This window comes from Pleurodeles waltl, chromosome 6, assembly GCF_031143425.1.
Source record: "Pleurodeles waltl isolate 20211129_DDA chromosome 6, aPleWal1.hap1.20221129, whole genome shotgun sequence".
Classification (NCBI taxonomy): domain Eukaryota; kingdom Metazoa; phylum Chordata; class Amphibia; order Caudata; family Salamandridae; genus Pleurodeles; species Pleurodeles waltl.
This window is the reverse complement of record NC_090445.1, coordinates 377,000,248-377,024,626: the sequence shown is the minus strand read 5'-3', so window position 1 is coordinate 377,024,626 and position 24,379 is coordinate 377,000,248. Positions and strand designations below refer to the sequence as shown.

At 42.9% G+C, this 24,379-nt stretch overlaps 1 protein-coding gene across 1 annotated transcript; it reads left to right on the top strand.

The window, feature by feature from the left end:
* Window positions 1-3,294: 3,294 nt before the first annotated feature.
* Window positions 3,295-24,171, top strand: NOP10 (NOP10 ribonucleoprotein). Its single transcript, XM_069238304.1, has 2 exons — window positions 3,295-3,463; window positions 23,715-24,171. Exons 1-2 carry the CDS (start codon window positions 3,410-3,412, stop codon window positions 23,853-23,855), a joined length of 195 nt encoding a protein of 64 aa, XP_069094405.1. The 5' UTR covers window positions 3,295-3,409; the 3' UTR covers window positions 23,856-24,171.
* The last annotated feature ends 208 nt before the right edge of the window (window positions 24,172-24,379 follow it).

Genomic DNA, 24,379 nt, shown 5'->3' with positions numbered 1-24,379 from the left:
GAAGTAAAGTACTAGGTAATTTGTAGCACGTTCTGGACAAATGTTCATAAATAACTTGAAGAAATGCACAAAGAAGTAACAAATTGTTGGGCAACTGTCACCACGTTGATATAATGATATCAATAAATCATTGCATCATCATTGGCGCGTGAGAGACGTATAGTAAAGAATGATGGGCGTGCGCACCTTTACTCGCATGTAGAATTCCAATCCGATGTCAGGAGCACGTTGATGGGCAACCGGCTGATAAACAAACTCACGCAGTCACGAGAACGCGTTGCTGGGCACCCAGCTGTTTAAACGCGCGCACCCTCTCGCGCGTAGATCTATGGCATCCGAAGAAACACGTTGCTAGGCAACCACTTGATGAACTCTCCGCACACAGTCACGAGAACGCGTTGCTAGGCACTCAGCTGTTCAAACGCGCACACCCTCTTGCGCGTAGATCTATGGCATCCGAAGAAACACGTTGCAAGGCAACCACTTGATGAACTCTCTGTCATGCACAGGAACCAATGAAAAATTATGCCACAAAAATAAAAAAATAAAATAGCTCACCTGGGAATGAACGAAATGAAAGTCAAACTGAGTGTCTTTAAATCTGCTCAGTTATCAGTGAAAGTTGTTAAAGATTCCATCTGTTCACTCCGTTCGGCATAGTAAATCTGTTGGTGGGTCACAGAAATGTAGTCGCCCCACTCCTGGTACCAATTGTAATGTAGGGTGAATAACCACAAAGTCGATCTTGCAAATAAAAGAAGATCTGAAGTTTATTCTCCAAAAATGCAGACCCACAACAGAGCCAGCTGCCTCCAGCTACCGGATCAACGGCTGAATGCCCGTCGAACCAGCAGCTCGAGCGCACTACAGAACATGGAATGTCATGACAATAAAGCGCTAATAAAAGAATGCTAACCACGCTACACATAATACATCACCAAACTAAGAATGTATTTACATCACCTATTACACCTACCCACACAAGTGAGGTATCATTTTTTATCAGGAGACTTGGGGGAACGCTGGGTGGAAGGAAATGTGTGGCTCCTCTCTGATTCCAGAACTTTCTGTCACCAAAATGTGAGGAAAACGTGTTTTTTTTGCCAAATTTTGAGGTTTGCAAAGGATTCTGGGTAACAGAACCTGGTCAGAGCCCCACAAGTCACTCCATCTTGGATTCCCCCTAGGTCTCTAGTTTTCAAAAATGCACAGGTTTGGTAGGTTTCCCTAGGTGCCGGCTGAGCTAGAGGCCAAAATCTACAGGTAGGCACTTTGCAAAAAACACCTCTGTTTTCTTTAAAAAAATGTGATGGGTCCACGTTGCGTTTTGGGGCATTTCCTGTCGCGGGTGCTAGGCCTACCCACACAAGTGAGGTATCATTTTTATCAGGAGACTTGGGGGAACGCTGGGTGGAGGGAAATTTGTGGCTCCTCTCTAATTCCAGAACTTTGTGTCACCAAAATTTGAGGAAAATGTGTTTTTTTAGCCAAAGTTTGAGGTTTGCAAAGGATTCTGGGTAACAGAACCTGGTCAGAGCCCCACAAGTCACCCCATCTTGGATTCCCCTAGGTCTCTAGTTTTCAAAAATGCACAGGTTTGGTAGGTTTCCCTAGGTGGCGGCTGAGCTAGAGGCCAAAATCTACAGGTAGGCACTTTCCTGTGTCCACGTTGCGTTTTGGGGCGTTTCCTGTCGCGGGCGCTAGGCCTACCCACACAAGTGAGGTATCATTTTTATCGGGAGACTTGGGGGAACATAGATTAGCAAAACAAGTGTTATTGCCCCTTGTCTTTCTTTACATTTTTTCCTTCCAAATATAAGAGAGTGTGTAAAAAAGACATCTATATGAGAAATGCCCTGTAATTCACATGCTAGTATGGTCACCCCGGAATTCAGAGATGTGCAAATAACCACTGCTCCTCAACACCTTATCTTGTGCCCTTTTTGGAAATACAAAGGTTTTCTTGATAGCTATTTTTCACTCTTTATATTTCAGCAAATTAATTGCTGTATACCCAGTATAGAATGAAAACGCACTGCAGGGTGCAGCTCATTTATTGGCTCTGGGTCCCTAGGGTTCTTGATGAACCTACAAGCCCTATATATCCCCGCAACCAGATGAGTCCAGCAGACGTAACGGTATATTGCTTTCAAAAATCTGACATTGCAGGAAAAAGTTACAGAGTAAAACGTAGAGAAAAATTGCAGATTATTTTTCCTCAATTTCAATATTTTGTTTTTTCAGTTGTTATTTTCTGTAGAAAACCCTTGTAGGACCTACACAAATTACCCCTTGCTGAATTCAGAATTTTGTCTACTTTTCAGAAATGTTGCGGTTTCTGGGATACAGCATTGGTTTCATGCCCATTTCTGTCACTGACTGGAAGGAGGCTGAAAGCACAAAAAATCGTAAAAATGGGGTATGTCCCAGTAAAATGCCAAAATTGTGTTGAAAAATTGGGTTTTCTGATTCAAGTCTGCCTGTCCCTGAAAGCTGGGAAGCTGGTGATTTTAGCACCGCAAACCCTTTGTTGATGCCATTTTCAGGGGAAAAAACACAAGCCTTCTTCTGCAGCCCCTTGTTCCCATTTTAAAATAAAAATTAAAAAAAATCACTGTATTTTGGCTAATTTCTTGGCCTCCTTCTGGGGAACCCACAAAGTCTGGGTACCTCTAGAATCCCTAGGATGTTGGGAAAAAAGGACGCAAATTTGGCGTGGGTAGCTTATGTGAACAAAAAGTTATGAGGGCCTAAGCGTGAACTTCCCCAAATAGCCAAAAAAAGGCTTGGCACCTGAGGGGGAAAAGGCCTGGCAGCGAAGGGGTTAATTGAAAAAAGCATATGAAAACCACAAACAAAACATGTTTATGCCTATATGTATATGTATTCTATATTTTCATGTAGAGTGAAAATATAGAAATAGGCCGACGCGCAGGGTTAACTTCGAATAAAGCATCCTTTTATTGAATAGTAATGAACGTCATAAAAAGTCTTAATATATATTTATATATAATCATATTTACATTTGCAGTCATATTATTCAAACAAATTGATCGAATTATGCTTATATTTTTAAACAGAATGAGCGAGAAAAACATTATTTGGTATATTCATTCGTTAAAAGATATTTTTCAAGTACAGCAATGTTGGCATTGGCTATGGAAATCACACAGAAAGAAGCATTCTAAGATGGCCGGCCATTTACTACCTCCAAGGTCAGGCTCTAGCGCTCCACACATTTAAGTGTCGTAGGAGTGCCGTATGGTAGTTTCCACACCGGAAGTGACGTATAGAATGGCGGACGTGCCCCGGAACAGAAACCGCATTACACTAAATTGGGTTTACAGCACACGAGTTGCGAGCGTCTGAGCCGGAGAGATTAAACAGTAGCAGTGGAGGAATCGGCGTCATGTTTTTGCAGTTCTACTTAAATGAGAATGGGGACAGAGTCTATACCCTGAAGGTGAGTTAAGCTTGACTCCGGAAGCTGCGGTCCTCGTTCAGAGCTTGAATTATCAACAACGTAGTATAAACGCATTTATTAAGGGTATATGTATCTGCTCTGCAGGTATGTGGAGTACAGTCTGTTGATTATAGTCATTTACCCCCACTGCAGGGAGGTACAGTTTTGTGATGTCTTCATCAGTGTTAAGCCTATGCACACCCTGCTTAAAAGTGGAGGTACTTCTTTTAAAACCCACCTTTATAGATGGGCTAGACGGGCTGGCCTTAACTATAGCCATGGTTCATGCCTTGGAAATGGAGTGAGTTTAAAATCGGTACCTGCGTTGTCAGAACAAGAGTTTACGTGACACGAAAAGAAAAGTTTGAGAACGTTGATTTACAGAAACCCCGGTCTCTGACTTTGGTTTTTCAAAGGAGTCTTTAGTTCACCCCCCCCCCCCTCCGATTTTAACATCTTACATTAAACATCTCATATTAGCAGCCACCCATCATCAATCAGTTTAGATTTGTTAAGTGCTACTAATCACCCGAGGGGGTATCCAGGCGCCGCAATCGATGGTGCTTTTGAGGTTAACAGCCAGGTCTTTAGGCCTTTCCCAAAGATAGTTTTAGGTCCTGGTGGGGAGGTTGTTCCAAGGCTTTGCATTAAGGTGGGATAAGGGAGTCAGGTTCACAAAAGTATTGATGGGGCCTAGTCATATTTTCCAATGCTGAAATATGATCAAACGCTGAATATAAATTGAGAAAAGTCGGAGATAGAATTGGAATACCCTGAATTGTTGCAGGTACATAAGGCAGGCTACTTTAAGGTGGATTTGTGGTTGAGGGCATATCAACAGTATTTAATAAGAAAATTACACCAAATGGTGCATTTTAAAGCTTAATTTTCACACCATGCAATGAAAAGTGCACTTCCTGAAAGTATGTTAACTGTTTTTATATTTAGTTTTAATTTCGGAGAAATTAGTAACAGAAGTGGAATTGAACTATACCACTTGTTAAATGTATTAAAACATTGTCTAATGGATATTATGTCATATGTAAAAGTAGTTCCCTGATATGAGGAGTGAAAGGATACAAGGCGTCGACTCAAAATGGTGGTAAAGAAAACCTGCGGGGGAGAGGCAAACACAACAAGAGTAAGGAAAGCCATTGGGCAGTGAAGTGGAGGTAGTGCATTTCATGCGCTGATGTTATACCTAAAGTGATAATGGGCAAACGTTCTCTTCTCTAAAACTGTGAAACTTGCTAAAGAAATGAATACCTACCACAGTGAGCACCTAGATCGAGATTGGCCCAATTTCCTGGTAACATCTGCTACCACGACCCCTCCTGGGGTCAAATTGTCTAGCTGCATTGCAGCAACTAACCCCCACTTCTGGCACTTCTGTCCCCACGCCGAGCCAAGGGTTGGGTGCACTTTTGCGAGCCTCAACTCATCTGCTAAAACGTTGTCTGGCTCAGGCACATTGCTCCACCGAAGCTGGAACCCATATATCACTTTCATGAATGGGTGCTACATTAATTCATACATTCTCTACTGTAGACATTACTGGCTGGGCTTGTGCATCTTTACCGAGACTACGCTAAATTCCCTCAATTGATTTTAGAATCCGTCTGGGTCTTGTTAAACTCATTTTGAGGACTCCGTATTGGAAATTTAGTATTGTTTTGAGATTCATCACAGGATTGTTAGTGGCACTTAATCAAGATTGCCAGTTTCTTCATCATTAATACCGAGAGGGCTGCTACTATACTTCTTTGTGCCCTTCATCCCAAGAAAGAACACTGTGTTGCGATATACATTCAACAGATTGCAGTGTGGTCAACTATAATGGTTTTGTGCTAAAAACGTTGTATTATAAGGCTCAGCTCTAAACAAACCAGCATCGGCAAAGCCACTAGGTCTCACCTTTGGGACATATTGGCTTTACCAATAGTTTTAAGTTATGATGTACAGCTTTTTTTGTGGTGTGCGGCATGGTTAAAGAAGAATAAAAACAAAAAAGCGGGAGTCATCATGTGGCAATAACATGGCACAGGGGCTTTTGTCTTTTTACTTACTGGTCGAATTGGATCAGTAAATGAAAAGAATACATGTACAAAACTCTTTTCTTCCCCCTTGCACGGGGTGGAAGAAGCAACACTGTGGGGTGGGAGGGACAGGTAGGGAGAAACAGCATGGAGAGTGTGAGTGGGCTGAGTAACACAGTTGCACAGCTAGGGACAGAGAAAAACAAACTGCTGAGAGGGAGAGTAATGTGGCGCACAGGGGAGAGAAGTAAACAGGTGAGAACAAGAACAAGTCTCAAGATGGGAGACAGAGGCTGAGAAAATGGACCTGGTGTCAGAAAGAAAGAAATTTCTCTTTAACAGAGGTAAAAGTGGGTATATGGTAAAATAAAATGGGGTTCACTAGGATATTATGATCCTAAAACCCTCACTTAAGCCATTAACATGTTTCAGCTCCTACTACTTTAAAAAAAATATATATTTTTTCTTTCTTTTGTGATGCTTTGAATTTTACAGTTTTGCATAGCTCCTTCTTAATTCATATGCCTTTAATGTGAATTCGAGGTAAACCCAAAGCGGAAGACTAGTTCTAGATCCATAAAAGGTGTGAAAAATTGTTGCTTGACCAGGCATCAAACCCCAGCCAACCAACAACTCAGTCACTCTCCCTTGCAGGGTGAACCACAAAACAAGTCAGTAAATTTACCTGTGCTTAACAAAAGATAGCTTGGCACAAAAAGCAGTCAGGAAATGTGCAAAGTACTTATACAGCACACACACAGTGATAAAGTGAAAACACAGTGCAAGAAAAATCCCACTCCGATTGAGACATTAGAGTACATTTTAAAAAATTCACCCAAATGACAAAAATCCAATCAGTAGAACCAAAATTATGACTTTTCAAATGTTTTATTAAAAATAGCACCATGAAGCCCAAAGTGCCCACTATGGATATCTGATTGTGCTGGACTGGGTCAAGTCGCACGTTCTAGCCGATCACGATAGAGCACTTGAAGTTTACCTTTTCAAATCATGCCAAGAGTCCTGCACATGGTGGAGTGGGCTGCGAGAACAGCGGGAAGCGTAACATGAGACTGTGTTTTTTTTGCCCTACTCCAGCAATCTGGGCATCGCAGACGGGCGGTGCTGGTGGGGGAATCTTGGTGCCACCAGGCCAGTTCGTGAAGAACCCAAAAACTTTGGTTCAGCTCACTGAGGGCACACAAAGGGTCCAGGACTTGACAGGAACCATTTGGGTGTCATGAACTCACTTAAGCTGGGTCCGTTTGCTGGTGCAGGATGTTGGGGAGCCTTTTATGTCCCTAAGGCTCTGATGAGGAGGCCAGCAGATTAGCCCTTGAAGTCCATTTGATGCCGTGGACTCAATGTTGAAGTTGCTGGTCCACTTATCTTCTTCCAGGCAAGAAGACAGCAGAGCAGCGACCAGTAGTTCAGCATGGTCGCAGTCCAGCAGAGTAGCAGTCCTTTTAAGCAGCACAGCATTCCTTGTTCCTGGCAGAATCCACAGGTTCAAGAGTGTACTGAAGAGTTGGTGCCTGAGGTCCCCTTTTTTTACACTGGTGCCCTCCTTCCGGAAGGTGAGACAATCTTGTAGACAGTGGCTTTCAAGTGCATTGAATTTTGATTTCCCCTGTCTTGGCTCCAGGCTGGCTACAATGATAGTGTGCAGATGATAGATTCTTTGTGTGAGGGCAGAGCACTCCCATTTTATTTGCACATAGGGGTGTGCTTAGCTCTGCACCCTCGTGCTGAGCAGGTGGCCCATTAAGGCCCACCTAATTCCTCTTGTGTGACTCTTCAAGAAGGATTTCATGAAGTCTGTCAGTTACACCCAGTCAGGTGAACCAAGACAGGCGTGCACAAAAGGGCAGAAAAATGTTGACATTCTTAAAAGTGGAGTTTTCTAAATTGCAATTAAAAGGGGTGAGTGTTTAAGGTTTGGCAAGGGGGTTTCAGGGTCAAGTTGACATGGAAGTTGAAAACTGTACTCAGGTCCAGTGGGCGTCACAATAACTGCTGCAGGCCCACTGGTAGTGTTTAATTTACAGGCTCTGGGTATACAGTATACCACTCTACAAGGGACTTATAAGTAAATTAAATATGCCAAGTGGGTGTAAGCCAATTGAGCCATTTTTTAGTGAAAGAGCACAAGCACTTTAGCACTGATAGTCTTATGGCAAACAAATTCAGCAAAAAAGTGGAACTATATTTTCAATAGCATCTGGTAGATTTCTATAAATACAGCCGCAGAATATGTTGGACAGTTTACCTCTGCTTGCACCATAATTCAGTACTGTATGTAGCAATGTCCATCTAATCTAAAGTAATTTCCCAACCAGTTCCCAACCCCCTTTTTTTCCAAGTAGGTGAAAAAACAACAAAAGGGGTAGAGCATCCGGAATCAAAAGTACATCATTCAGTGGGCATTTTATAGTGAAGACGAACAATGCCGCCTTACATCAACACTACTAAATTACAACTGTAAGGCTCAAACATGGCTCTTCTGTGAATTTTTATTCTGTTCAAGTACATGTTGTGTCGAGGAGGTACAGGCTGTTAAATTGGCCCAGTTGTAGATATAAATGAGATTCAGGTGACACCCCCATGCAGTACATATACAACAACTAATGTAGATAATAGATCCACTTTTGCAGATAACTCATTCACACTTAATTGATACCAGCAACAAGCTTACTATGCAGCAATGCTTTGGATTTTTTATTGAATGAACCTAGGGTGGTTTTACATAGTCTTTAGGAGGTGCTGGTTGGCTAATTTTATATTGTAGGAGGGATATACTGGGACTACTAATCTGAAATGTAGCATACACCTGACCCATGTATTGTTTGAAGACTAGCATTAAGAGTTTGTAGAGGGTCTGGTTTTAAAAGATGGACAGCCAGCTTATTGTTGTTATTATGATTGTTGCAGCTTTCTGATGGCAAGGTTTAGACATTTGTCACGGGAATGCAAGGTCAAATGAGGAATACCAACTGTTAGACTGTTGCAGTAGTAAAGTCTGTTAGAGGACAATTCGGTATATATTTGAGCTGACATCTACCTGAAGTGGAGATTGAGGTAGTGAATGATTCCAACCTCATGATGGTGTTGAAGAGTACCTCTAAATTTCTAGTCGAGGAGGCAAAAGTGAGTGCATTCAGCAAGAATTAGATGGAAGAAGAAGTGAAGGGAGTTCTGGCAGAGGGTAAAGTATAGGACCACTGTTGTAGGTGAGCTCAACTTTAAAGATTATAAAGCCTTCCAGTGACAAATTGACAGAAGACTTCCTTACTGCTGAGATTGTAGAATGGGAGAAAAGTTTGAGAAAGGGAAGAAACTGTATATGTGACCTGCATGCAGGTAGTATATACACAACAGGGATATGACTGGATATATCGAGGGGCAAGTGAGGACTGTAACAAAGGGGGTATTTAAGGTTGTACCTTCATGGTGTACCTGTTTGCCACCCTGCTTCTACTTTCACTATTTCAGGCAGACCAACACTTTTTCCTGCTCTGATTGATGTTGCAAGTCCCCTAAAGTGTGTTGGTCTCTGGCTGAGTACTCGACTCCGCTAGAGATAGAGGTTGACACACAGTTCTTCCTTTGAAGGAGTGTACTGTCACACTTGATTGTGCTATGGCGCAGCTGGTGGGAGGTAATTGCAGTGAAGTATTATATGCCTTTTCCCTGCAACAATATTGGGAATAAGCCTGCTTGTCTTCTATAAATATAAATAAATATCCACACTCACTCATGAATGGGAGATCGCATACCCCATCTGACATAAAGGGATATGAAGAATGTGTAGTCACCTTCATGTTGCCATTTTAGACAGCTGAAAAACGTAGTGGTTGCTGGCTTCCCCCTTTCAGCTAAGGTTGCAGCTGATGGCTATTTCTACTTGACTCATCAGCCTCTATGGGCATGGTCACTTTCTCACCCCTATAGCAAGGGAGGCGCCTGTCTACATCTATATCTTGTGTCCAGCTCAGGCAGAACCGATTTAGCCCCAGAAACAGCCTCTGATTGGTTTAAAACCACCTGGAGTAAATCTACTATAACATAAATTATTACAGGTGGATCTCAGTGCTGTAAATTATGAGGGGAGGGATAATGTTCTGCTTCATCACCAAGGGACATGGACTTATCATGAAGAAGTATGCACTCTGATTTAATTGTTCATTCCAAAGTTTCAAATGTAGCTCAGTGTCTGAGTGGGCAGTTTACCTGGCTTGAACCGTAGTATATAAGCTGGCCCTGAGACTAAACTGGATCACTTTTCAAATCCTGACAGTACTGTTCACCAACAGGGCAGCATGGAGAGCTGCCCCAGGATCAGGTGTTGCTGAACTCCAGTCTGTTACTTAATTTGGCACACTTACTTTCATCACCACTGTCGGGGCTGCGTTCGGTCTCTAAGCTATGCCCGCTAAGTTATGGAATCCTATTTCTGGAACGATGTAGCACAAAACCGGTGTTTGCAATATGAAGGTGTGCCAAAGGCAAGCCCATATCTCCTGGACCACACTAGTTGTAGAACTCTGCATTAGCAAACCTTTTACTGGGCAATCGGGCACTGGTTGCATACCATACTCCTCCAGTGTGCTGCGTTCTCTTAATCGTACAGTTAAAAAGCATTGCACTGAATCCTGCCTCCTCACTGACCAATGTTATGATGACTGCTTTTGCTCTTGATGTTTTTATACCATAGGCATATCTGCTTTGCCTCTTTCTATCCATAAATCTCACAGCCGCCTCATTACACCCCATTATTACCGATGCCTCTTTTAAGGTTTTTAATCATGCAGAACTTTTTTCGCGCCTTCTCCTTTTGAAATGTTTTCACTTGAACCTTTGCTTATTTCTTGAACACAACTTAGAAATCTTTTAATTTATCATTCAATAATCCTGACTTCTTTCTTTCTGATGATGTCCACGTTTGTGCTAAAAAGCTGCTAAATTGATTGTCTGGTGATCAAAATTTTCACCTGGACAATTTTTCTTCAACTGACCCTCTCAAACTGATTAAGGCTTTCAGTTCTCTCGATCTTACCTGCTGTCTTGAGTACCACACATAAGGGAAGAGATCTGATGAATCCTTCTTTATTCAATATTCCAGATCTTTAAACTGGGCCAATCATTATGCCATTGCTTTTTTTTTTTATACTGGTAAACTCTCTAAAATATATTCCCTTCTCTACTACAACTCGAACGAATAAGTATGGACTAAAATTACTACTGCCAGTCAAAGGTCAATTCTCATTCTGAAGCCCTGTCCCAATCAAGAAAACATCAATGAGGTAGCGACCCATTTTAAGAACTGGTTTCTCAGTGCGGTCGACAAATTAGAAATCTTGTCATTTTCCTTCCGTTCCATGGTATTCAGAAGCGATGAATCACTACAAACAGCTGTAAAGCATTAAAAAGAGAATAGAGAAAGACCTATAATGTAGAAGGAAAAGTTGACTATCGTGCAGCCATCAAGGTTTACAAGCATTTAACCTGTTAGGTGCACACACCCTCCCTGGTGCGGGTCACGACCAGTGGCCGACACCAGGAAGGGTATCAATAAATCCTCGGGTGCGTCGCACCCGAGGATTTTTTTTTTTTTTTTTTAAACCCACCCCCCCCCCCCCCCCCCCCCCCCCGGAGACACGGAAGCTTCCGTGTCTCCCCCCGCCCCCTCACCCGCCCCTTTGTGACGTCAGCGCGCCTCGCGGCGCGCTGACGTTGCAAAGGTGTTTTCCCCATCAAAGCAGGAAGCAGCCTTGCGGCCGCTTCCTGCTTTGATGGGGAAAACGGCCTTTCTCACGTTTGGGAAGGCCTCGTAAGAAAGGGGAGTGTCTCCCCTTTCTTACGAGGCCTTCCTGAAAGTGTTTCCTGGCCCCCCGATCGCAGCTGTGCTGCGATCGGGGGGCCAGGAAACACTTTGAAAAGGCCTCGTAAGAAAGGGGAGACTCTCCCCTTTCTTACGAGGCCTTCTCAAAGTGTTTCCTGGCCCCCGATCGCAGCACAGCTGCGATCGGGGGCCAGGAAACACCACTAGACGCCAGGGATTTCACTTTGGGGGGGCGGCCCCCTCGGAAAACGGGCCACCCCCCCCCCCCGGGGGCATAATTAATAAAAAAAAAAAAAGGTAGGTCCCCAGGAGATTGTTTTTTTTTTTTTTTAAATAATAAAACAAAATAAAAAAATGACAGGGGGTCGCCCGTGGGCAGGGTGACCCCCTGTGGGGGCAATTTTTTTTTTTAGATGTTGTAGGGTTTCCCTGGGGGCCATTTTGGCCCCCAAGGAAACCATACAACAACTAAAAAAAAATAGATCTATATGTAGATCTATATTTATATATCTATGTACATGGATATATCTATAGATATATCTATGTACATAGATATATATATATATATATATATATATATATATATATATATATATATATATATATATATATATAGAGGTAGATCTATATATACCAAAGAGATTTATAAAGTGTGCTACTCACCTGTGAGGGTCTCAAGGCGCTTGGGGGGGGGGGGGGCGGGGGGAGGGAAAGGGGCTGGGAGGTTCACTGTTCGAAAAGCCAGGTTTTGAGGCCCTTCCTGAAAAGAAGTAGGTTTTGGGTCTTGCGAAGGTGGGTTGTGAGGGCGTTCCAGGTTTTGGGTGCAAGGTAGGAGAAGGATCTGCCCCCGGTGGTGGTGTGTTTGATGCGGGGGACAGAGGCGAGAGAGAGGTCAGCTGAGCGGACGTTTCGTGTGGGGGTGTGGAAGGTGACTCTCGTTGAGGTAGGCAGGGCCTGTGTTGTGGAGTGATTTGTGTGCGAGGATGAGGATCTTGAAGGTGATCCTTTTGTCAATGGGGAGCCAGTGGAGGGATTTGAGGTGTGGAGAGATGTGTTCGTGTCGGCGGAGGTCGAGGATGAGTCGTGCTGCTGAGTTCTAGATGCGTGTAGTTTGCGCTTGAGTTTTAGAGTGGTGCCGGCGTAGAGGGCGTTTCCGTAATCAAGCCTGCTGCTGATGTGTGCGTGAGTGACAGTTTTTCTGGTCTCTGTGGGGATCCATTTGAATGTTTTTCAGTATACGGAGTGTGTTGAAGCATGAGGAGGTGAGAGCGTTGATTTGTTGGGTCATCGAGAGGGAGGAGTCTAGGATGATGCTGAGGTTGCATGCGTGGTTGGCGGGGGTGGGTGCAGGGCCTAGCGTGGTGGGCCAACATGAGGGGTCCCAGGTGTTTTTGTGTGGGCCAAAGAGGATTATTTCGGTTTTGCTTGAGTTGAGTTTCAGGTGATTGGCTGTCATATATATATCACTTTTGTCAATATGTGTGTGGTTTCCCTGGGGGGAAAAGGGTCCGACTTGCCTAGTGGCAGTTTTAGTGCCATAAAGAAGCGCAGAAGGTTTATATGCCTACTGCAAAGAGCAAATCTGTATTTTATGTAAATAGCTGAGTACATTAGCAAAGTCTATGGAGAGATGAAGGGCACTTTTGCTGGGTGGTAATGAGGGAATCCGAGGAGGAGGGAGTGGGAGCACCAATAATGATTGTTGGACTGGGCGCAGGAGGTGCTAAAGACTGTGACGAATGGTATGTGACAAGGTGTTTTTTGAGTGTCTTGAAAGTACGTGCTGATTGAGGGAAGAAGCGCAGGTAAGGTGGACTCTACTGTTGCACGTATCTCACACACCATCGATTTTGTGACCGTCTACGTAGGCTAGTGTTTTAGAGCAACAGTTTAGCCAATAGCAGAGATGGCATCTTGATGGATGACTGCTGCCTACACTCGGGTTATAGAGGACCGCTCTGACATAGGATCAGAGACTGAGACATCAGATACTGAGACAGCATCTGAGGGATAGGACAATGGCGCAGACTCTGGGAGTGATTTTTCAGTCAGAGGAGTCCCATTCGATAACTCCTCTTCCAGTACATTATGAGGGAGGTGATGAGGACAGTCCTGCTGTCCCTTCGCAAGCTGTTTGTGCAACTGGGTAATAGTGGGTTAGGTCAACCCAGAGAGCAGGTGAATGCGGCGGCAAGCAGAGAGAGAGTGCTCTCTTGGGAGCTCCCCAATTTAGTTCAGCCCCAAATTCCACCACCCAAATCATATTGTGGAGACATCAAAATTATCCATGGCAAAACAAACTGGTTTTGTAAGGCAGGCACCTGTGTTTTTGGTCCTGGATTCGGCGGCCATATAGAGAAACACACTAAACCCAAACATTTCTGGAAACTAGACATTCGGGGGAGTCCACAGAGGTGTGACTTGTGTGGCTTCCCCAAAGTTTTCTTACCCAGAATACCCTGCAAAGCTGAAATGTTGAAAAAAAACTCAATTTTTCTCGCATTTCTGTCACACAAACTACAGGAATATGCTGGGATCCACAATATTCCTACCACCCAGTGACTCCTCACCTGTCCTGATAAAAACACTACCACACTTGAGTGCCTACACCTAGTGTCTGTGTCAGGAATGGATCACCCCAGGGTCAACAGCTGCCTCACGTAAGGACCAACATTGACCGTTGTGTGATCTATTCCTGTCGCAGGCACCAGGCCTAACCACACAAGTGAGGTATCATTTTTATCGGGAGGCTTGGGGGAACGCTGGGTGGAAGGAAATTTGTGGCTCCTCTCAGATTCCAGAACTTTCTGTCACCGAAATGTGAGGAAAACTTGTTTTTTTAGCCACTTTTTGAGGTTTGCAAAGGATTCTGGGTAACAGAACCTGGTCCGAGCCCCGCAAGTCACCCCTCCTTGGATTCCCCTAGGTCTCTAGTTTTCAGAAATGCACAGGTTTGGTAGGTTTCCCTAGGTGCCGGCTGAGCTAGAGGCCAAAATCTACAGGTAGGCACTTTGCAAAAAACAGCTCTGTTTTCTGTGATGTGTCCACGTTGTGTTTTGGGGCATTTCCTGTCGCGGGCGCTAGGCCTACCCACACAAGTGAGGTATCATTTTTATCGGGAGACTTGGGGGGACGCTGGGTGGAAGGAAATTTGAGGCTCCTCTCCGATTCCAGAACTTTCTGTCACCGAAATGTGAGGAAAACTTGTTTTTTTAGCCACTTTTTGAGGTTTGCAAAGGATTCTGGGTAACAGAACCTGGTCAGAGCCCCGCGAGTCACCCCATCTTGGATTCCCCTAGGCCTCTAGTTTTAAAAAATGTACAGGTTTGGTAGGTTTCCCTAGGTGCCGGCTGAGCTAGAGGCCAAAATCTACAGGTAGGCACTTTGCAAAAAACAGCTCTGTTTTCTGTGATGTGTCCACGTTGTGTTTTGGGGCATTTCCTGTCGCGGGCGCTAGGCCTACCCACACAAGTGAGGTATCATTTTTATCGGGAGGCTTGGGGGGACGCTGGGTGGAAGGAAATTTGAGGCTCCTCTCAGATTCCAGAACTTTCTGTCACCGAAATGTGAGGAAAACTTGTTTTTTTAGCCACTTTTTGAGGTTTGCAAAGGATTCTGGGTAACAGAACCTGGTCAGAGCCCCGCGAGTCACCCCATCTTGGATTCCCCTAGGTCTCTAGTTTTCAAAAATGTACAGGTTTGGTAGGTTTCCCTATGTGCCGGCTGAGCTAGAGGCCATAATCCACAGGTAGGCACTTTGCAAAAAAACAGCTCTGTATTTTGTGAAAAAATGGGATGTGTCCACGTTGTGTTTTGGGGCATTTCCTGTCGCGGGCGCTAGGCCTACCCACACAAGTGAGGTATCATTTTTTTCGGGAGACTTGGGGGAACATAGAATAGCAAAACAAGTGTTATTGCCCCTTATCTTTCTCTACATTTTTTCCTTCCAAATATAAGAGAGTGTGTAAAAAAGACGTCTATTTGAGAAATGCCCTGCAATTCACATGCTAGTATGGGCACCTCGGAATTCAAAGATGTGCAAATAACCACTGCTCCTCAAAACCTTATCTTCATCCCATTTTGGAAATGCAAAGGTTTTCTTGATACCTCTTTTTCACTCCTCATATTTCAGCAAATGAATTGCTGTATACCCAGTATAGAATGAAAACCAACTGCAGGGTGCACCTCATTTATTGGCTCTGGCTACCTAGGGTTCTTGATGAACCTATAAGCTCTTTATATCCCCGCAACCAGAAGAGTCCAGCAGACAAAACGGTATATTGCTTTCAGAAATCTGACATCGCAGGAAAAAGTTACAGAGTAAAACATAAAGAAAAATGGCTGTTGTTTTCAGCTCAATTTCAATATTTTTTTATTTCAGCTATTATTTTCTGTAGGAAAACCTTGTAGGATCTACACAAATGACCCCTTGCTGAATTCAGAATTTTGTCTAGTTTTCAGAAATGTTTAGCTTTCCGGGATCCAGCATTGGTTTCACACCCATTCCTGTCACTAACTGGAAGGAGGTTGAAAGCACCAAAAATAGTAAAAATGGGGTATGTCCCAGTAAAATGCCAAATTTGTGTTGGAAAATGTGGTTTTCTGATTCAAGTCTGCCCGTTCCTGAAAGGTGGGGAGATAGTGATTTCAGCACCAGAAACCCTTTGTTGATGGCATTTTCAGGGAAAAAACCACAAGCCTTCTTCGGCGGCCCTTTTTTCCCATTTTTTTGGAAAAAACTAAATTTTCACTGTATTTTGGCTATTTTCTTGGTCTCCTCCAGGGTAAACCACAAACTCTGGGTACCATTAGAATCCCTAGGATGTTGGAAAAAAAGGACGCAAATTTGGCGTGGTTAGCTTATGTGGACAAAAAGTTATGAAGCCCTAAGCGCGAACTACCCCAAATAGCCAAAAAAGGGCTCAGCACTGGGGGGGAAAAGGCCCAGCAGCTAAGGGGTTAATTTAAAAAAATGTGGGTCTTATATTTCTCTAATCAAATCAATACCCAGAAAAAAATATTCTCTGTAGTTAAGAACTTCTTCCACTGAGTGATATTCTTTAACTCATGAAAAGGTGTATCCCTATCCAGAATACCTTTGTAGTCTATAGGTGCTGCTACCCACCACTCAAGCATGAAAACATGCAACGATGAATCCCCTTGTCTAAAAGCTAACAGGCCTGGCTGCCTTAAGTAATTGTCACCCCATTTGCGTGCTGCTGCTCCCTTCAAAAATCTTGGAGAAAGCTATTTAATCAGCAACCATCTTGACACCTAAAACTCATCCATTTCTTGATTCCTCAGCCTGTTTTTCATCAAGGTCATTGTACTGAGTCCACTCTTCTCCTAGTGCAGAGTAACTTGAACTAAGGGGGCACTGCAGTTTTGATTATCCTAGATCTTGCGGCTGCAGTCGGTACAGAATCTCATCCTATACTTTTCCCTCTTTAGACTAGTAATAAGCCAGTCCGATGGTCTGTTCCTTCCTCTGTAGTAGGCTTTTGATTGTTAACTTTATTACCTAATGTGCTGCCCAACCGTGATGAGCCGTGGAGCCCTCACCCCCTTGACCCAGAGCTCCTAGCTGATTCCTACTCTTTTTAACTGTCACACATGAGTTTTCAACGATTATGATCTTCAAATGCACACGGGTAAAAGGAAAAACTTGTAGGGAAGGGAAAAATTCAGAGAGATGCTAAATAAAGTTGTTTATAAAAGGCAAGATGAACACTCTAACTCTGGTTGCTTTGGAGTGTCATCACACTAATGGCCGAGTGCATGTTTTTTTTTTCTTCTTCATCTTGTCCACCAGTCTGGGCCCACTGAATGATGTAGAAAGGGAACAGGGGTTCTTTACGGAATCTGAAGGTAAGAGAATAGTAAATTTGAGACATGAGTTCAGACTCATCTGGATGTATCACTTTTTGGACTACCAGGTGTGAGGACTTCTGCAGCATCACTCTCGAACTGGGAGCTCTGTTGGAATGGATTCGGAGTGCTAACTGCCATTGCTTGCCTTTTAAGATACGTTCTGCTGCTGCACAACTAAGTAGAGAGGATATGGGCTTGTTGCACACGTGTGGGGCCCACCATTTGAGACTTAATGTTTAACTCAGCCCAGTATCCGGGCACAGAGGTGACCCATGAATTGGTGCTAACAACGATAGGCCTTATGATATGAGGGGGCATTCATAGTGTAATTATGTATCTCTCTAGTGATTTACGCTAACATGTGTGCTCTTTTTACTGCACACTGTGGGTGAAATCAGCACCAAACTACAGTTTCACCATAGTTAGGTTTGGAGACTAAAACTTTTGCACACTAATATTATAGTAAATTAAGATTCCAAATGCAGATCTGATGTTAATTCCACATATCTGCAGCTGGAGTATCAAATGACTGCACACAATAGGGCTTATTTTTGTGGAGGGAGGGGTGGGAATAGAATCTGCATGTGCTAATTACTTTTCACACTGCACCTGGCCTGGCCAGGCCCACCCACTCAGTAAAAAACGATGGTAAACAGACCCCTGGGGCCAGTTGAAGGCGAGGAATCGGGCAGGTAGTGCTGGAGCTTAGGCTCGCAGAGGTTTTTCAACTGGCTACTAAAGAAGTCATATTGAAGAACCCCAAAATGCTGTGCAGGAGGGTTCTGACATGGGTGGAGTGACTAATTTCTACCCTTCAGAATAAATGTGCCTTTGCAGAATAGAAGACACCTGACCACCAATCTAATTTGTATTAAACGCATTTTGCAGCATCGGCAAAGGGAAAAATGACATGTTGCCTTGCTCATGGTCTGTGATTCTACAGTGAACAAGCAGGAGGATGTTTACGTATATATGCCTCATGACCCAGTCACCGTTTCTTGTTTTATTTATAACATCCCATTCCAAGATGGATACGAACCCTGTGGCGGTAAATAGGAAAAGTGAACAGTGTGCAAAAGTGTATATTAAGAAAGACCAGTTTGGCAGCAGGTGTTTAAGGAAGAAGCATTACACAAGGGCATGAGAAAGAAAAACTGTGCGCTGGAAGAGAAAGAAAAAAGTTGTTGCCTGAATGTGAGCAGTGGAAGGGTACATGTCTTCCAGTTGACACAGTGGTAAAGAAGCTATTCTCTGGAAAGAGAAAGACACCAGAGGAGGTACGGAATCCAGTGAATAAACAATTTAATAAGATTGTCAACCAGTGGCAAGAAACCGGCTTCCCCAAGCCCACTAAGGATATTTGGTAGTCACAATAAGACTTTTTGACGGCGAAACATTGGCTACAAGCAGATTTTCAATCCCTGCCTAAAGACAATGTCAAATGAAGGGGGAAGGTGATCAGCGAGCTAGTTCAAAGCACCATGCCATGAGCATGAACGAGACACACAAAAGGAAAAAGAAGTTCGCTCGCAGTCAAGCGTATTGGCAAAAGTGCAATTATCGATGTAACCGGGTCGGTCCCCAAGGCGGTAAACAAATGCCCCAAGGAGGGACAGAAGTAAAGCATTTACTAATGATGATAAAGGATTTGTGAAAGGCAAGTCCACAAATTAGTGATAGGCGTGAGGTGGGCTTGGTTTAGAGCCCAAATAGATAACATGTTTGAAAAACAGTGCTTGCATGCTTCTATGGTCGACCTAAAAAAAAGAGTAAATTTGATGATGTACAATGTTCCTTCACAATTCCACTGAAAACAGGCACAGATAGACCTATAGCGGAGATGGAACAAGAGGGAGAATATAGCCATTCTGCATCCACCTTAACTACAAGATGAACGCACACAAAAACACCTTCTGATGAGAACGCTCAACTATCCTTACAAAAGAACACAGATATTTAAGAAAACCTAGACGACGACTCCCTTCAGCAGGCGATGGATATTTATTTAACCAAAGCATTGATTCAATAGCATATCAATATAACATGCATTTATTAGTAGAGCAATGCATACTTGTGGGGTACAGTTGAAGTAAGAACCGAAGGAAACATGTTTCCTACTAGAAACAGCGTCTATTGCCAAACTAAAATATTTAGCTCTTGGGAGAAAAATGGAAAGATCGACACCCATTAGAGCATTGTAAATTACAATGCACCCTTTAATCGATATGGGTACTAACAATGAGAGTAAATTGTTTTTCGAATGCAACACCTTCCAGCAGAGATTTAGAAAGGTGAAATCAGTAATACAGGAAGGGAAGCCAATTTCCCGCCCTTGCATTAAATCTTCACTTGATACTGCAAGGTGGCCGATGCACACAGGCACAACTTTGAGAAGGCATCACTGGCTTGGAATATCAGGTTTCATCCTGGAATTTCAAGGTAACTTCGTTAAGATCCCATTCATGGGGAAAGAGTTATTCGTACGGTGGTTTGGGACACCCTTGTACAAATGAAGAATGCTAATTAAGGTAAAGGTAGAGCTTTTTCTATTTGTAGAGGTTAGACCTTGGATCAGGTAAAAAAAAAAAAAACTGTTCAGAGAACCCCAGTAATTCTGGCTCTTTTAGAGTCTTTTTGTATTGTAACATATAATCAGCTGGTTATGTTCCCCCCTTTTCTGCCTCTTTAGGTGTATTTTTTTATTCTTATTCCTATGTGGAGTAGTTTGGCTCAGGGTTAGGGTACACTCTGGAGTCGCAGTGTGTAATCTACATGCCCACAAATAAACTATGCTACCAAAGTTTGGCAGCATTACAAAGTCCTTTTAGGGGAAAAAAAAGCCACCAGAAACAGGCCTTTTGAAAGGTGCATACATTAAGGAGTCAAAAGATTACTTATTTCACTTTGGCAACAAATGGGCCAAAGTAAACAGCCATTTTGTGGCATACTAAGGGAAACATCCCAAGCATTCTCGGGATGCCATTGAAAATAATTGACTTGGTCATGAACCTTTCTTGGTCAAAACAATTTAGTTGGTGACCAAGTGGGTGATTTTCTGTAAAACTGTCAGAAAATCAAGTCAGACATGTAGGTAGTAAATATATTGTGCTGTAGAAGTTGTATAAAATAGGAAGGACAACCTCCAAATGTAGCACAAAATACAATGTAAAAAAAGCACAACAGGATTCTACTACATGATGTTAAGGACTATTGACAAAGAATGCCATAGAGCGGGTTCCCTGAGAGAAATGCAAGGCAAGTTTACTATGTATACTGATACCAAAGTGTGACCTGACAAAAATACCCCGTTCTATTTGTGAGTGTCTGATATGCCAGAACTATAAAAATCAGGATGACTACTTAACTGGAGCTAATGCCTATTCCAGAGAAAGATGATTACTTGGTGATTGACCTCAATGATCATTGCAAATAACTCTGGTTTGTGGTGGGGTGCAAATATTATGAATTTATCCTTTGGAATAAAATCTGCTCCAAAAGTGTTCACAAAAATGATAGTCATTAACTCCTTTCACGGCTACTAACAATGGCAAGTAAGAAGTAATAAGCATTCCACCCATGACAGGGAAGGGTTTGCTCAGATCCATCAGTATGAACCTAGTGGGATGGATTCTGAGGACAACGAATTTGCACGTAGACCCCTGCTTATAGGTAGCATGGAAATCATTAGGGAGGTAAACAAGCCAGACACTCATGCTAGGGCACAAAGGGAAGCAGTTTATTAAGTGGTGGTTCTAGAGAAGAGCTACAGGAAAACAAATGTAGTTGTTATTGTGCGATATGACGTACTGATTAAAATCCAAATTGCCTCTTTGTGTACACATGTTATAGTAGCATACACCAAGGGGAAGAAGAGAAAAACCTTTCTATAACACCACTTCTCTAAAGGTGGCAAACAAAGGTAACCCACCTAGGTTAAAAGTGCCTCCAATGTTGAACCTGAATCTGATATTCACAAAATTAACAACACAACCCTTGGAATTCGTGCATAAAGCTAGTTTAGAACCTCTTGCGGTGAAACGGCTTTGTTCATAGTACTCACTTTTTGCATAGCGAGTGAGGTAGATGCACTAACTATTCAGGAACTGTGCATTAAAAACTGTCCAAGAACCTTAACCATACGTACAAGTATATAAGAACAATGTTCTGATTAGAAACAAACCCTCTTTATTCCTAAAGTAGTATTAGATTTTCATGTAAATCAGTTTATTTGCTTGCATTATTTTCACACAAGGATGCAATCTAAAAGAGTGCTGAACACACTAGATGTTAAGAGAGGAGACGTGTTAAAAAGTAAGTAGGAGATGAGAATAACTTTATATCACACACTGTAAAGGTACTTCCTGCAAGCAAGGTAACATTAGTAACATGGATAGTCCAAACAATACAGCTGTGCTGCTCATTATCAGACAAAGGTTTACTAGGTCAACCAAAGGCATCTCTACATGGAAGACCAGCATTGGCAAAGCCTATGGGTTGCGCCTATGCAAGAGCTATTGGCTTTGCCAATGTTTTTTAGCCATGCTATACACCACTGTGGCTGCTGTTCAGCATGGCTAAAAGTTAGTACCATGTAGTGTCAGAGTAGAATGTTGTGGAGTGGCAGAGGGTGTTACGTATTGGAGTGGCATAGTGTGGAGTTTAGTCGCATAGTGGCATACGCTGGAGTGGCATACATTAGAGTGGGGTAGAGTGTCAGAGCAGTAGCACAGAATGGATTGTCAGAGGGCAGTTGGGGACAGTGCTATGGGATAGAGTGTAATGGCTTAGAGTAAAGTGGCATAGAGTGCAGAGTAGTTTAGGGTGGTGTACAGTGGATTGTCAGAGTGCAGGGCCATAGAGTTGAGTGTTACAGGGTAAAAAGTACATTTGTGTACAGTCAAGTTGTGGAGGGTAGATTGGTGTGGTGTAGAGTGGCAAAGAGTGCATCAGTGTAGAATGGTACAGGGTAGAGAAGTGTACTGTGAAGTGGTGTAGAGTGCAGTGCGGACTGGAGGTTTCAACAGAAATTTCCATTACGTTTGCACAGACAGTTTTACTAATAAAACTATACAATGCTCAGACATTTTTTTTGCTCATATTCAAGTATTTGTTTCTAACACACTTCAGAAATAAGAAATCGTGCTTCATTTGTGTTCCTAATTCTGATATATCCTTGTATACCTCAGCATTTAAATGTTGTTGTGTGCTAGAAAAAAATCTCTCCTACCCACTGTATCCAACAAGAGTGTCGCATAAATCCTCTCACCTTGAAGTCCGAGAAAGAAAAGTGAACAGGCATCCTAGGAAGACAGTGCCTGACATTTGACTTCAATCTGATTACACAGCAAATGTGATGAGATAAGAACAAGATTTACAGGTCTGTTTACAGAAATTGAGTATTTGGAAGCATACCGTAAATAAGGTTTGGGAAAGGGAAGGTACGGACTCAAGCTGGACAGCCTAAAACAAATAAAGCCAGCACAGAAAGCAAGAAAATGTGAGTTGCAAACCACAAAAGCAATGGCAGCAACGGGCAGAATGCATTCCTTGGTCAGCTTTCTGTATGTCCTTAAGATGTCTTTAGCAAACCAGACAGCTGCAACCTAAAAGGGGTCTGCAGTAGCATTAATTGGTAATCTCTCACTTCAGGTTGTGCTTAGTCATCAACGCACGTTTACCAAACATCATTGCATAGCTATACAATGAAGAGGAGATACACATGAGTCAATGTGCGTAAGCAGACTATTTGCAACCACACACACTTTACCCACTCCTCTACTGAGAAATACTATATAGTTGTGCACAGCAAGTCACCCTACTGAAGCTTCACGCTGGAGAAGAAATGGGTTACTAGTAGGAAGTTTTGCTGTTTAAAGCTCCTCTACATTCACATGGGGGCAATTCCACCTTTCCAGTGAAGGAGGGGAATTGATGCAAACAAAAGTACAAAAAATGATTATGAAAATGGTGTCTGTGTACAGGGCTGTTTTGGCTTATGCTTGATATATCATAGAAAGTTATTTTGACTCTGCCTGTGATAGACTATAAATGTTTTAGAATTCTGGATAGTTAGAAGACCCAAGAACTAGAAGTTTCAATAATGGATCACGGGTTACTAGAGGAGTACAGGTATGTAATCAGTTTTTTCCAGGTGACCGGAGGCTGTTCCTCTATTGTAAAAGGTAGTTCAAAAAATGTTTTAAGCACTCTTAACAGCTGAACAAAGGAAGCAATGCTTGTAAATTAAAAGTTGCACTTCAAACACCAGTCTGGGCACGAATGAAGACTGCCTTCTTCTGCTAGTTTGATTTATTTGACTTCCTTATCTTCACCAAGGTTTGCCTTACCTGCTCCTTCGGTCTGCCCTCACTGCTAACACTGAAATGTCACACAGTGCTGTTTATGTTCCCACCACTCTTTTGTGTAAATGCATGCTAGTTATGGAAGTGCTATTGAGCTGGGCTATTGTAAACCTTTTACTTTTCTTAATTTTCCTCCTTAGAAAACAGACCCTAATGGGAGTCCGACCTCTTCTGCCCATCCAGCGCGTTTTTCACCTGATGACAAGTACTCGCGCCAACGCCTGACCATCAAGAAACGATTTGGTCTACTCCTGACCCAACAACCAAGACCTGTTCTTTAAGACCTATGATGGAGCTTGTCCCAGTGCACCGTGCCCCATCCCTTTACGGTGACTGCAACCTTTCATCACCACGAATCGCAGATATTTTCTCGTTGCCTGCTTATGTTGCTGGTTTTACTACTACTGCTGCTTATGCCCCATGCTATACCATTTCTCGTCAATGTTTCCCAGGATCTCAAAAACTTAGCCATTCAGATTGCCAAGACCGATGTGAAGCAGTTAGTAAAACTTGAAGTTGGATCACTAGTCTCTTTTCTCTATCAACATTAAGAGAACAGATTCTAATTTCTGTTAATAAATATGCTTTATTTTCGAACCAGGTGTGTTTTTTTTGTCTTCTTTCTCCTATATTTTCTGAAATTTACTCATTTTGTATGCCCTGGAATACCGACCAATGTGAGGCCTCTTCAAGCAATGGTCTCCTGCTGTAGTGGCCAGCTGCGATGCTAATTGCACTTGGGTGGGTTATTATGCAAAAAAAAAAATACACTTTTTGCTAATTTTAGGTTTGGATCTATTCCTCC